Genomic DNA, 14,739 nt, shown 5'->3' with positions numbered 1-14,739 from the left:
CCCTTAATTACTCTAGTACATGTGCTCCCTTTTCAATTCAAATATCAACTCTTAAGATCACAGTCACATGGAACGCGGTACGATCCGGTACGGGAACATGGATCGGGAACGTGGTTCGCTAGCTTGGACGTAACGGGTACGAGGGGGGGGGGGGGGGTAGGTTCATTTCGGTACGCCCGGTACGTCCTGGTACGGTGTATCATAGTATCCGGTACGGTATCCAATACAGTGTACCATGTTTAGAACATAATTTCAAGAACAGTTAGCTTAGATTATAACATAAACACTTCAAATAAGATGTAATATTCCAACAACTAACACTTCAAATTTCAAAACATAGAAATTGAAAATAATACCAGGAATTAAAAAACAGCAACAATAATAGTTTGAAAAAAACAAAAAAACAGGAACATTAACATCTAAAAAACTTGAAACTAATCCATCCTTTGCATTTTTCCATTTCCATCTGCATCAACATCATCTCCCTCTAAGTTCTCCCATTGCAAGTCTTCATATCTTGTACTTGGCCCTTCCAAATTTGTATTTTCCGGATTCATATCCCATTTGATTTGTATTTTCTGGTATTAATTTGTATTTTCTGGATTCATATCTTGGTTGGACCTGCTTTGTAATTTTCAAAAAAACGTGACTGGAGTCGAATGTTTGAGTGGATAAACACCAACTTGTCTGCCCTTTTACTATTTAAACGATTTCTTTTCACATTATGAGTATAAGAGTAGGTACTCCAGTTTCTTTCTGCTGAGGAGCTACTAATGGGCTGGGAGAGAACTCTTATGGCAACATTAGCCAAGTCTGGAGTTTCTGAACCGTAACTTGACCACCAATCAATCGCGTCCATGGTTACAGCATCCATCTGTGATGATGCCATCGAATAAAGTCCTTTTCTCATGTGAAATGTTGCAAATTGCTCTTGCAACATTCGATATTCTTCTTGACTTTTCAGATATTCTTTTAAACGCTTCCATGACTCCAAGTACCACTTCTTTATCTAAGGTGGGTGCTTTTCTAGCTATTCCACCAGGTGCTAACATTGAAAGATAACCTACATCATAGAATCGTAGACATAAAGCAAATCCCAAACAATGTAATGGAATCGTCATCTTCTCCCACCGAGCAAGCAATATTTTTTCAACTTCAGGATAATAGGAAGCATATTTGTTATTTGACATCACATCTTTAATTTCTCCTAACATGTTGTCCATTTTTTCGTATATTTCTCCCATTTTTGCTCCCTGGCCATCAACAAAAAAATAGGTTTTGTGACGGCTAAAATGCTCTCCGCATCCTCCCAAAACTCTTCACTTCTAATAGTTTCAACAACCTTTGATCCAGTAATCATAGTATTTTCATCTCCCTGTTTCACCCGATCTCTCCAAGAATTAAGGAGATAGTTGTAGACAAAGCTTCTCTACAATCCATTAACCTTTTCAATAATACATAATGAGATGCAAATCTCGTATTTGCCACCTCTAATAACTCAAGTGTTGAGTTATCTCTAAACATGGTCAAAGCATGATTGTGATTAAGAAAATATTTTACAACCACTTTTCCTCTTTTATATGTGGTCATCAACCAATAGAACGTATTTGCAAGATCTTTGAAAATCAAATTCAACGTATGCACACGACAAGGAGACCAGAAAATGTGTTTGTGTACCTTTTCTATATCCTTCCCGGCAGCCTTGCAATTCGCAACATTGAATGTAACGACTTGTAGGACATTGCTTGGTTCTACCGTTTCGATGGCTCCAAGCAAATAGTTTGCTATTGCAACTCCAGTTTTCTCCACACCAGAAAAGTCTTCTGCATACATGAACATCGCCCCATGCATACATGAACATCGCCCCACGACTGTTAACAGCTATGACATTAATTAGTGGCTTGTGCTTTACGTTTGTCCACCCATCAGAAACAATTGAAACACCTTGTGTATACCATGTATCTTTTATAGGATTTAAATCCTTTTCTACATCTCTATGGCATTCATCAAGTAGAACCGTCCTTGCTTTCTCGCTAGAGGGAGGCTTATAACCTGCAGGTGCTTTGTTGATAGCACTAACCATCTCCAAAAATTAAGGATTACGTAGCACATTGAACGGAATTCCATTTGCGCAAAGCCCTCTCATGATCTTCAAGTCAACAACACTTCTTTCCATTACAACAAATGCATCTTCAATAGGTTTCTTAGAAGAAGAGGAAGATTGTTTTTTACTGATTATGGAGTTCTTTAAAGCACGGGACACACCAACCTTTTCAGCATCTCGGACTTTGTTAAACAGCCTTTCACGCTTCTCATGATCATTTAGTATAACCGGACACCTTCTAATTCCTGTGGTCTTGCCCGGAATAGCACCAAAAAAGTGTACATGTATCCTCGTATAGGAACTAGTAAACTGTTGTTTGCAATGTTTACAAACCCACTTCTTTGCACCCCAGCATTCTTGCTTGTTGCAGCAGAAATAATGTTTACTTCCTGCAATAATGGCTTGTCATCCTTCACTTCACGAGTGTTAACTTGCTGAGTATCATCTATAAATGTGTTACCTTCAGTGCTATTTTCATCTTCATCTACTTCAATATGCTCTATGTTATCTACTTCAATATGCTCTATGTTCTCTCTCTGTGATCAGACACCTTTACCAAACACCATTTTTTTTTCCTGTGAAGACTTACTTTGCCTTTTTTTTCTATTGAGAATGTGTGGTAAAAAAGAAAATCTATGCATTTATATATAAGCCTAGAGAAAATTAATTGTGTGTAAATGTGTAAACTGTAATCAATTAATACTCTAATAATGGAGTCATTGATTTTATAATGCTGACTGAAATATCAAAATTCAAATAAATTGCTTAAATTAATGAATTGAAATCGTATATTCGTGTATATGGTTTTCTCAAAGTGAATCGATATCCATTATAAAAAAGATATACACAATCAATTGATTGAAATTGGGAGATTTTGTTGCCAAATACTCAGTCGATCGTTCCCAGAGCACAAAATTGATTTCAGTCGGCGTCCAATGGCTTCAATCAGCGTTCCCCAACTTCAATCAGCGATCCCCAACTTCAATCGGCGATCTACATCGCCGTTCCAATATGCAAGAAACACGAATTAGGGTAAGGTGGGTTCAATTTTGAAATCGCTCAATCTATCGATCCAAGACGCGTTCCCCATGCGTTTGGAACGAAATCGTACCCCGATCCAGCACACACGAACTGGAACGAGGATCGTGTCTAGTCAAGCGATTTATGTGACTATGCTTAAGATCCTGTTTATTTCTAATTTCCAAATCACAAAGGAACTGCTCCTACTGCTACTGCTATCTTAAACCTATTATATACATGAACTTAGCTCGCATTACCCTGTCAAAGTAACATTCAAAATTTATGTTGTAATAACACTCCATTTTTTTATATAGTTTCACCAAACATCATCAATTATCGATATTTACTCAATTTGTTTTTTATGAAATACAACTTTCGATCGGAATCAAGAATAACCTATTAAAATTTTAGAATCCTCTTTATAGTTCGAGAACTTAAATCACTCATCTAATCACATAAATTTGGAATTAATCAATAATGTCCCCATTATAAAGAGAAAATTACCAATATAGCTAAATTCTTTAATGACTTGGCCAAAAATAGATATTCATCCAAATTGCTGGCCATTAGCCTCACCTGAAATTTGGGACTCTCCAGCTGCGATTTTGCCTTGTTGGGCTGATATTTGGGCCCATTTTTGGCCCATAGGCCGGACGTTTATAAATCTAAAATTCTAGAAATAATCTTTATTTTTACATTTTCAACTATAAGAAATCCTCTTTCGCTCTCTCTAATGGGTCATGAATATTATTCTCACAAAATACCTCTAAGTATTCATCAAGTCTAGTACAACCCTTGTAGTTTAAAAGAAAACAATGATATTCTCCTTACACTTTCCAGAAAAACGTTATATCCCATCCCATGTACTTCCACGTACAACAATCAACCCTTATATTTCACATCTCAAATTATAAAACAAAAAAAACAACTACCAAGAGTTAAAATAATGGCTTTTCTAGCAAAGCCGAAAGATACATCTCGTTTAACTCAGGCCCTCTATCCAACTTCTTCCCAACCACCCACTTCACTTTATTAAACCCTACACTTTCCAAAAGTGGCACATAAACCCCTTCAAGTTCCTCCCCTACACAAAAGAAATGATCAAGCCAAAACAACCCACCAGGCCTTAAAACCCTATAAATATCAAAAAACAAAAAATGTAACAAAGTAGTTGGAATCCAATTACTCAATACATGCATCGAGTGAACTATATCCAAAGTGTTATCAAAAAACGGAAGCCTCTGTGAAACACTGATATACATAGGCACAACACCTCTTGACGCTATAAAACTATTAAAAGGACCATTTAAATTCATTGAAGTTGTTATTATTGTTATATTCTTTTCCATCATTCTAACTGCAAACGTCCCCACACCACCTCCGATATCAAGCCCAATTCGAATCGTTCCGTGTTTCTTCATCGCTAACACTTCGTCTATCGCAAAATCGGTTCCGGTTTTACCCTTGATCACCCACCTTGTTTTCTCTCTACCCTCAAGGTCAAAACAGTCTTTACAGTCATCAAAATGTTTTTGGTTGTGGGACCGGTTTATAAGGCATGAGTAGTTCTTGCATGTGTATGCTGTCCAAATGACTGATGAATCGGGTGGTGTTGACCAGAAGCTTTTGGGAATCGGGTAGGGTTCAGTGTAGTCTGGTGGTGATGATGGGCGGCAGCGGCGGCGGGGGAGCGGCTCGCAGCCTTTGAGGAGAAGCTTTTGTGCTAAAAGTTCATCATTCGGGCAGGACCCGTTGACCGGGTAGCTCATGTAGTTTTTAAGTTCGTGAAAAAGGGTACACGGGCTGCCCACCGGAGGGTATATTTTGTCTGAATCGAAATTTGAGTTCATTCCAAATGGGAGGTGTTTTGGTGAGGTGAAGGCAAGGAATTCTGGTGGGAGGTGGTGGTCGGATGGCGGTTGAATGGTGGAAGGATTGATCACCGGTGGTGGGATTAGGGAACAATTAGGGGAGTAGAAAGTGGTGGAGATGAATAAGGTTAAGAGATTTGATGACAAAAGGATGAAAAGATAGAATATGTCCATGGCTGACTTGAAATTAGATGGAGTCTTTTTAATGTTCTTATAAAAGGAAAAACAAATAAAGAATAGTTATTTCGTACTAACTATCAAGTTAATCAAATGTGTGTAGAGTTTTTTTTAATATATGTGAAGAAAGAATCTATTGGAAAGTAAGAGTAGGTATTATTTTTTAATGAGTTTTCTCATATTTTAGTGTGTGAAATTGGTATGGAGCTGGTAGAAGGTCGTCGCTCAGCTGGGTTCGATGTAAGGCCAAGTTATATTTTTCAGACATCATTTTTAGTGAATAATACCATGATCTGCTAGCTTAAAAATGTGTAAATATTAGTTTTTGGTATCATAAATTGATATATATGGTAATTTTTTGAAATTGGTAACTTGAATTTTGAATGAACCCACACCTTTCCATTAGCTAATCGGATATTGCCAAAATGTGGGCTGAAGCCCAAAATAATAGCAAATAAACAAAGTTATCACTACACACTTAAACAGCATGAAGAATTTGCATGTAGATGGGCTAAGGCCCACTTAGATTTGATTGTTTCACTTTTCCTGAAGTTTTTGAAATACGTACATTGTATTAAATGTTACATGTTTTGCCACAAGCATGACAAGATTCTTAAACTTTGGCCAATAATATGACAACATTTGTATTCTACAACTATTGGGACTTATAATATATGCAGAAAATTATCACGTTAGCTTTGTAGGTAAATTGCGCATATGCAGAAAATTATCACGTTAGCTTTGTAGGTAAATTGGTAATATTTGGAAAATTATTTATTTACAAGAAATCTTGGGTAATTCAATTGAAGGTTGAAAATTAAGATGAAATTTATTTATATTGCAATGAAGACCACAATGTTCGTGTTACATTATCACAATGATACACAAACCACACACTCATTCTTCACTAATCAAATACAACTTTTGTCCATCTAAAATCATATCAACATCAAGAATTTTACCTGCATCTTCTGTTACTATACAACAAGTGTCATAATTTTCCAACTTCAGTTGTTCGGCTGCTGTTTTTATAAGTTGCTCTGTTGTTCGTGGAATCCATAAAACCACTCCACACGTGATTTTGTCCTTCTCTTCCCATGGGTGAAATGCGTATACTGTACATTTCCTAGGATGCATTTTATCTGTCATCAAATACATATATATTTTGTTACTTGTCTTCTTATAAGTCTGACAAACATAGCCTTAATAAGAAAAAAAATTAAGTTAAAAAGTTTGAAAAAAGACCTGTTATTTCTTGAGAACCTTCCGGAAGTTCAGACAACTGAACATCTTTTGCTTCTTCTAATAATTTGATCAACATCTTGTTTCCAGACATTCTCCCTTCATCAAGTGGAGTATTACCCCATCTACACATATACATTCAAATTAACTAGACTAATACTAACATATATATATATATATATATATAACCAATTTAATTAGTTAAATATTTGATGAATTAATTAATTAATAATGGTGTATATACTATACCTGTCCTTTGATAAAACACTAGCTCCAGCTTCCACCAACAACTTGACAATTATATAAGATCCTTGTGATGCAGCCACATGAAGTGGAGTTCTAAAGTCATAATCTTTTGAATTTGGGTCAACCCCATTTGACAAAATCCTTCTTATGTAATCAATATCTCCTCTTGCTACACTTGTACACAAAAACCAACCAGCATCATCTATCTTCAATGAGCCTCCTTCTTTTACTAATATGGAAGCCACTTTATCATGTCCATTCTTAATAGCTTCTAATAATGGCGTGTTCCCAAAATTATCTATATATCACCAAGATTAATAAAATCATTAGCACAAGTCATCAAAGTGAACATAAAGTTTACAAATAGAAGGAAGTTTAATTACCTAAAACATTGACTTCTACCTTTTCTTGAATAAGAAAAAGAGTGATATCTTCGTATCCTTTTGATGCAGCAAGATGCTGTTTATTCATTTCAAGAATTTGTTATAGCCCTCAATCTTGAAATCTTTTTTTATAAAATTAGGATTTGTTATTATTTATTAAAAGTAGTTTAATTACCAATGGTGTCCTTCCATCATAATCTTTCTTATTTGGATCAGCTCCAGCTCGAATCAAGCTTTTAAGCTGATACAAATCACCATAGAAAGCTGAACTGTTGACCCTGAGTGCAAGCTCTGCTTCATGTTTTCCAATATGTAAAATGATATCTGTCTCCAATTGCTTCATGCGTGCATCTGATGCGTTAAACTGCCATCATATCATATATTAATTTCAAAAAGCCAGATTGAATTCATATATATAAGCTGAATTGAACTTATTTGTGGAAAATGAATGAATTACCTCTACAAGATTGTTGAGAATTTTTCTCCCATCATGGAAATAAATCTCAAGGATGTTAGAGAAAGATTGTTTGTCAAGGCGAAGAAGTCTACAAAGCTCACAAACTCGAACTGTATAAGGTTGAGGAATATTACAAAGAATAGAAACTTCTCCAAATGAACTATGAGGTTTTAGAATCGATACTGTTTCTTCAGATCCATCTTCACATATCCCAATTTCCTCCTATTTATATATAATTTCATTTCATTTCATCATTCTTAATTAAAAATCCAAAAGGTTTACTAATTTTAATTAAAAAAGAGAGAAGGAAGTTATACCAGTTCACCATGACAGATGAAATAAAGTTGCTCAACCGCATTGCCTTGTTCCATAATGACTTCCCCTGGGAGAAAAAACTCTTCATGCACTTTTGTTACAACTTGATTTATGAATTCCAAAGAGCATCCTTTGAAAAGTGAAACTTTTTCAATGTATGACTTGTATAGCGTTTGAGATATCTGGAAAGAATCACATTTACAACATCAATAAGCATATAATTCTAATGATTTCAGAGTATAAAATGTCTTGATAAGAAAAAGATTGAAAGTAGACACCTTTGCACGAATGGAAATTGGAAGATCACGAAGAATAGTGGAATCAGTGTAGTTGCTTTCATATTGTAAACGAAGGTGACCTTTTATCTGATTTCTTATATCTCTCCCAAGTCTATTTCTATTCATATATTTAAGAAGATCTGTCATTCTATCTCTATATCTTTCTGTCTTTGATCCTTTCACTATTAAAGCTGTCATATTACCAATCAAATATGCCCCCAAAACCATATCAAATGACACATAAATCATTACAAATATCATTTCTCTCATATTCACCGCATGTATTTCACCATAACCTAACAAATCCACACAATTATGGCATTGTAATTTAGATTTTTTTTATATAATAAACAAATGAATGAAAGTACATTGCTATTTATGTTGATGAAAATGAACTTACCAACTGTGGCCATAGTAACAATGGCAAAATATAAAGAAGTTGTGTAGCGTTTCCAAAGATCAATCTCTCTGAAATTTGAGTAGCTATAATCACCTAATTTTAAGCTTCCAATCCAGGTGTATCCTTCTTCGACAGCTGGCAGAGTAGTAGCCAAATAATAGAAAATACAAGCAGCTGTATGCGTGCAATAGAGTTCAACAGCGATTAATTTTATAATCCTTGAAAAGAGATAATTGACACGAATGTCCTTTTCTAATCTTGAAAAGAATTCCAAGACTTTGCGTACTCGAACCAATCTAAGTAGCAAAAGGTATCTCACTTCTTCTTTTCTTCCTGAAGCCTAATATAAATAAATAATCGTTTATCATATCGTAAATAATAATTTTATTATTTCATAATGTATTAATGGCTTAATGCATACCCGGTATATGTTATCCCAAGGCATACATGCTAGTATATCGAATAGAAAATGAGATTTGAGGTACCTGAAATCACAAAAAGATGGATTTTAATTTAAAAAAAAAATAAAAAATAAAAATAAAGAAAAAGAGTAAATTACATGAATGGTCCCTATGGTTTGGGGTAATTTGCATGTTTGGTCCCTAACTTGTTTTTTTTACTCGAATGGTCCCTACTGTTTGTTTTTGTTGCACGTTTGGTGCCTGTCTTACCTTAAAAGACTACTTTTTCCTTGATTTTTTAATTTATTTTAATAAGTTGGGGTAGTTAAGATAATGTAATGTGAGTTGAAAGTGGGGTTGGGGGTGTGTTTATTTAAATAAATTAAAAAATCAAGGGCAAAATAGTCTTTTTATGTAAGACAGGGACCAAGAATGCAACAAAAACAAACAGTAGGGATCTTCCGAGCTAAACAAATAAGTTAGGGACCAAACATGCAAATCACCCCAAACCATAGGGACCATTCGTGTAATTTACTCAAAAAAAAAATTATAGACTGGTTTATTGATTTGGATATGTAGAGAAGAAATTACAAACCTAACAGCGATTAGGTTGCGATTTGAAATCATTTTGTAAGTTTGGGTGTCTCTGTAGGCAATAAAGAAATGTAGAACAACGTCTATAAGGAAAGCGATTTGACCAGCTATGTCTAAGAAATAGAGGTTTTTAGGCAAACCCCTGAAGAAACCGAATTCCATTGGTGTGAAGAAAGAAGAGTAAACTGCCCATATTAATATGAATTTCTCCCATGCTTTATACCAGCTGCATTCAAAAGTTTTTGTGTCACATGTTAGAATTTTCATCTTTGGTTATACTTGTATGATCTTATAGTATAAATGAGACCAATTTAAATGCTTAAATGTTATAGAAGAATAGGATATTGTTTATTGTATTCCTTGTATCTCATGGTACAAACTTTAAACCAAAAGCTAATCATCCAACGTCAAAAAGCTTTTGGAAGCTTTTAGCTTTTATGTTTTATGTCTTTTTACACAATTCAAAAGCTAACAACTACTTTTGAAGAGCACTTGTACACAAATAAAGTTAGTTTTGTCAAACATGTTTTTTGATAAATGGAACGAGTGCCACAAATCTTCATTTAAGTGTGGAATATATGGAATATAAGAAATACTAAATTTTGGAATCTGAATCCTTTTTAGGTGGTGTGTAAGTTCAATATATGATAATTTTACATATTGATATTTATTTTAGAATTGTGGGATATGGATTAATGTATATTATGATGCCAATATATGTGACTCCACTGGGAGATGAAACCTAAATAGATAAATAATTAACATAACAATTTTCAAAGGTGTAAATAATTAACATAGCAATTTCTTTTTAGGAATTTTAAACCTTAAATAAATATTTTACTATGAGCAACATAACAAATGAAAATTATTGTAAGTATCATAAACCATCACATGGGGTTTTGGGGAGGACATAAATATTTGATTAGGTATTTTCCTAAAATTTCGTTCCAAGATTAGTGGGATCGCAAGTGGTATGTTATGAATACAATATAATTAGTTTATTCCCTGCCGTACAAAAAAATCTATATATAATTAGTTTCTTTATTTAATTAGAAATTCAAACAAAATAAGTAATATAAACATTTATATATAAGAAAAGTATCAAAATAGGGACTCACAATATAAATCAAGATCGAGTTCACATGTTTATCTAACAAGTGGTGTTGTTAATAATAAATAGCCCCCTTTTCTACAATCCTAATTAATACCTTGCAGTTTTTAATAACAATAACTCTATTGTCAAATTCTAACAAAATAGATGAAATATTATTATATTATTACATTTATATAAAGTTAATAATACTACGCAACTTGAAGCAAAAAATGAGGAAACCAAATTTAATGTAAAAAAGTTGAAATCTCAATCGTTATTAAAATTTTTATTAAACTTAGACAAAAACAAATTAAACAATCGTGATTAAAATTTTTATTAAACTTAGACAAAAACAAATTAAATGACTAGAAAATACATTTAAAAATTAATGGATTTGTTTATTTAAAGAGATATTTTAAGGCCTATTTTTTTTAAAATAAAATACAATCATATTTCATGTGTTTTTATTAGTGTCACATACAATAAAATAAAGAAACCATCTATTTAATACTTTTGATATAATGACTCCTAAGATTATAAGTTGCCCACGTATTATTAGTTACAAATAAACTGATTTTTTTTATTCTGAGGAACCCATTGTAGTCGAAATATTTGATGAAATTGGCATTTGACTTTGTTAAAGAATATCATTCCCCTATAATATTGTGTCTGATATAAGTATATTAAATTTGACAGCATACATATTTAGAACGATTAAAATGTTAATGTAATATATAATTACCATGTTATTAATATAATTATTATATAACTAATAACTGGTCATAACTACCAAAAATAAATAGTCGACATCTTTATCAAAATTGATACAAATATGTGTAAATTTATTCCAAACGCTGTACGTGTCATTCTAAAATCAAAAATCTTAAATCTTAAATCTTAAAGCTTTTGGCTTAAGAGATTCTAAGGGTGTTTAAAGTACTAATGGAGTTTAGTATCCATAATAAATATTTTCAAATGTTTGGTAGAAATAAAATAAAAAATATTTATTCAAACCACTTATTGTAGACAAACCAGTTTACAACATATCGTGATTGGATCACAACTTTGTTCTTTTTTTCCTCAACGAACGACATGGGCATATAATAATTTATTTTTTGGTTATTTTACATATATATAAACAAATTTTGATAAGTAAAAAGAAACTTATCAATGTATATATTATTACATAAGCTAATTAAGCACATCTCTAATAAAAGCTTACTTATGATTTATTATTATTCCGAAACAACTCCCTACCATTGGATTGTATTTTTCTGTTACGTACTATTTCAGTTTACTCATTAATCTAATCTATTAAAACATAAAATAAAATTATTATCTTTTTATTATAATTTTTAATATTTTTAACTATATAATTAATAAAATAGCACCAATACGAAATATGATATATGTTTAAAAAAGTAAAGCATTTTCTAAAATATTTTAAATAAATAGAAATAAATATTTAATTATTAAAACTCTTACAAAGAAAATTTTTGTAGTGGAAATTTTTTTTAAAGAAAATTTGTATATACATTTAAAATAATAAATAAATTTTAGATATGGTTATATGGATGCTCTAATCTAGACTTTTCTATTTACGAAAACAACTAATAAAACACCTTTAAAAAAGCATGTTGTAAATAAACAATTCCATTTTTATCTTGTATGATGTTTAAAAGTTGAAAATTGAAAAACGTCCATTCATGAACATATTTTGAACATATCTTCATCTATGAATATGAAACCACATTCACTAGACACTAGTGGGCATAAAAAATACATACAACTGTAATTGTGAAAATCTATTAAAAAAAACTTTTTATTTTGATAACACGTTAACTATAAAGTATAAACACCTTAATAAAAACATGTTTTGAATAAATAATCCCAAACGACCCATGCATATTTCTAAACATATATATACTTTATGATTTATAATTTATATGATATTATCTATATATGGCAATTTCACAATGACCCTCGAATCTTGATGATTCATTGTCGGCTAAAATATTTTATCTTATGGAACATGTACATCAATGACGGCTAAAATATTTTACAGCGAGTCAGCGACCCGATGACTCAGACCCTGTTTAGATGAGTATTATCTGATCCACTTTAAAAAACAATTATTCACTTTTAATCCAAAAATAAAAATTAAAAATTAAATATATGCTAGATTTTGGGATAAATTTTGCAAATACGAAAAGTGCCAAAACGAAGTAACGGTTGAGATTCCTCTTGTCACGTAGTTTTTCACACACACACACAAAATGAGTCGACATAAATAGATATACATAGAGAGAATGCAGCGTGTGTATATGCAAATACATAGATATACTTATAGAGAGAGAAAGAGAGAGAACCTGTTCTGAGGATGAATGAAGAGGGCAGGAGAGCATCCTCTGATTCCATCGATGAATTTCTCTGTATTGAAATCTCTACGACTCGGATCTAGGTCAAGATCCCCTGCCAATAACGTGAATCGACTCCGACGTTTCGTTAACCTCCCGTGATCGTGATCTCGAACATCCTCCACCACGTACTCCTCCCCCACCACTTCATCCTCTACCGCTTTCCTCCGCCTCTCATCCGCCGTCGATCCAATCCTCATTCTATTATCTATATCTATCAACCACAACCAATTATCATAAGAGTGCCCAAATTAATCGATCGAAGTAATTGATTAAGGCAAATGGATAATGACCTAATTGATTGAAGATTGAATGAGTGATCAGAGTTGTGTATGAGTTCTCTGTAGTTAGATTGACTAGGGCAGTAATGACGATTGGCAAATTGATTGAACTAGGTTAATTGTTAACTGTTTGTAAATGAGAAAAATGTCACGGGAAATAAGGACTGTATTCAAGTGGCGAAAGAGATGGAAGGAGAGAGAGAACAATTTCAATGGAAGATGGATGTAGAAGACGATGATAATTGATAACATATTTAGCACTATTTATATAAGCCATTCAAAATTATAAAAATACAGAATAACTGATTCACTACAAAAATATAATAAATACTCAAATATTAATATGCCACTTATATATATATATATATATATATATATATATATATATATATATATATATATATATATATATATATATATATATATATATATATATATATATATATATATGAACAAATATAATTTTTTATATTTGTTGTCTTTTTTATATTTTTTAATATAGATTAGCAAGTGTTTTTTTTCTTTTTTTTATTTCTTAGACAATGCTCTATATAACTTGAAGTGAGGCAAAAGGTCGAGTCTTAAGCTTTAAAAACTATGTTGAGATCATGGCGTTTTTAAAACCTAACTTTCAGACAGATGGGTGTGTGTATGTGTATGTGTGTGTTAAAGAGACTTAAGATGATGTTTCTTATGATGTGAGGTCTACCCGTACATGGCGAACCTTTAAAGACATTTTCAACACAATACTAAAAACCTATTTTATTATATAATTTTTAGCGAAAACTTGTTTCAACGCAACAGTAAGCCTCGAAAATCTCATTAAAATGAGGTGGGGAGGTAGAAACATCAAAGTTAAGTCTTTTAATCACTTAGAGAACTAATTTGTTAACTATAATCTCCCATAATTTGACCCTTCGTTTTTACTTGCTAATTAGTAGATTTAATGTTTACTTTTTATGCATAATGAACGCGATCAAGGCACGAAGTGAAAACTCCTCATATCCAACCTTGTACTATCTGATATCTAATGGAACAAATCCTCACTATGTATGGAAATCTTGTTGGGTACTTGTTTAACAATGGATGAATTTAAATATAGGCAACCTCCCCCCACCCCGCCCACCCCAATGCTAAATCTATATAAGGTTGAAAATAAAAGGGAAAAGAACTCATGAAAGTAACCACCTTTTGATTGTGTTCATATTTAGTCAATTTTTTTTTATACATCATATACCATCCAACTTTGTTGAAGTTGTTCACATTTTATCTTTGTAACCGGGTGTTGCAAATTAAAAAGGTAAGATGTTAACAAGTTCAATAAGTTAGATGATATATAATATAAAAAATGTCAAAATCTGAACAAAATCAAAATTTTTTGAGAATCAATAACTACATGAGAACTAAATAATTTTTTTCCCAGGCAAAATATTTCAAAACCAACACCACCACACAACCTC

General features: G+C 32.3%; 2 protein-coding genes across 2 annotated transcripts; both read right to left on the bottom strand.

Moving 5' to 3' along the window:
- Positions 1-3,666: 3,666 nt before the first annotated feature.
- Positions 3,667-5,217, bottom strand: LOC111918573 (probable methyltransferase At1g29790; the record flags this gene model as incomplete). Its single annotated transcript, XM_023914212.3, has 1 exon — positions 3,667-5,217. A coding segment is annotated over one exon (1,155 nt), but the record flags the coding sequence as incomplete, so codon positions are not given.
- Positions 5,218-5,975: 758 nt separating this feature from the next.
- LOC111918579 (potassium channel SKOR) lies at positions 5,976-13,535 on the bottom strand. The gene is made up of 13 exons (XM_023914220.3): positions 13,292-13,535; positions 12,951-13,212; positions 9,490-9,714; positions 8,915-8,978; positions 8,494-8,833; positions 8,094-8,389; positions 7,818-7,997; positions 7,501-7,722; positions 7,219-7,407; positions 7,044-7,119; positions 6,664-6,958; positions 6,418-6,539; positions 5,976-6,314 (listed from the first exon to the last, which is right to left on the bottom strand). The coding sequence occupies exons 2-13, from the start codon at positions 13,196-13,198 to the stop codon at positions 6,070-6,072; spliced, it is 2,502 nt and encodes an 833-aa protein (XP_023769988.1). The 5' UTR covers positions 13,199-13,212; positions 13,292-13,535; the 3' UTR covers positions 5,976-6,069.
- Between the last annotated feature and the right edge of the window lie 1,204 nt (positions 13,536-14,739).

The sequence above is a fragment of the Lactuca sativa genome, chromosome 3 (genome assembly GCF_002870075.4).
Source record: "Lactuca sativa cultivar Salinas chromosome 3, Lsat_Salinas_v11, whole genome shotgun sequence".
Lineage (NCBI taxonomy): Eukaryota > Viridiplantae > Streptophyta > Magnoliopsida > Asterales > Asteraceae > Lactuca > Lactuca sativa.
The sequence above is the reverse complement of the archived record's forward strand: the minus strand, read 5'-3'. Positions and strand labels throughout refer to the sequence as shown.

Coding starts and splice junctions, on each gene's coding strand:
- LOC111918579 (XM_023914220.3), bottom strand. CDS start 13,198: ATGAGGATTGGATCGACGGCGGATGAGAGGCGGAGGAAAGCGGTAGAG. Junction 8,390..8,493: donor TGTTACTATGGCCACAGTTG/GTAAGTTCATTT, acceptor TGGATTTGTTAG/GTTATGGTGAAATACATGCG. Junction 6,315..6,417: donor AGGTTCTCAAGAAATAACAG/GTCTTTTTTCAA, acceptor ATTTGATGACAG/ATAAAATGCATCCTAGGAAA.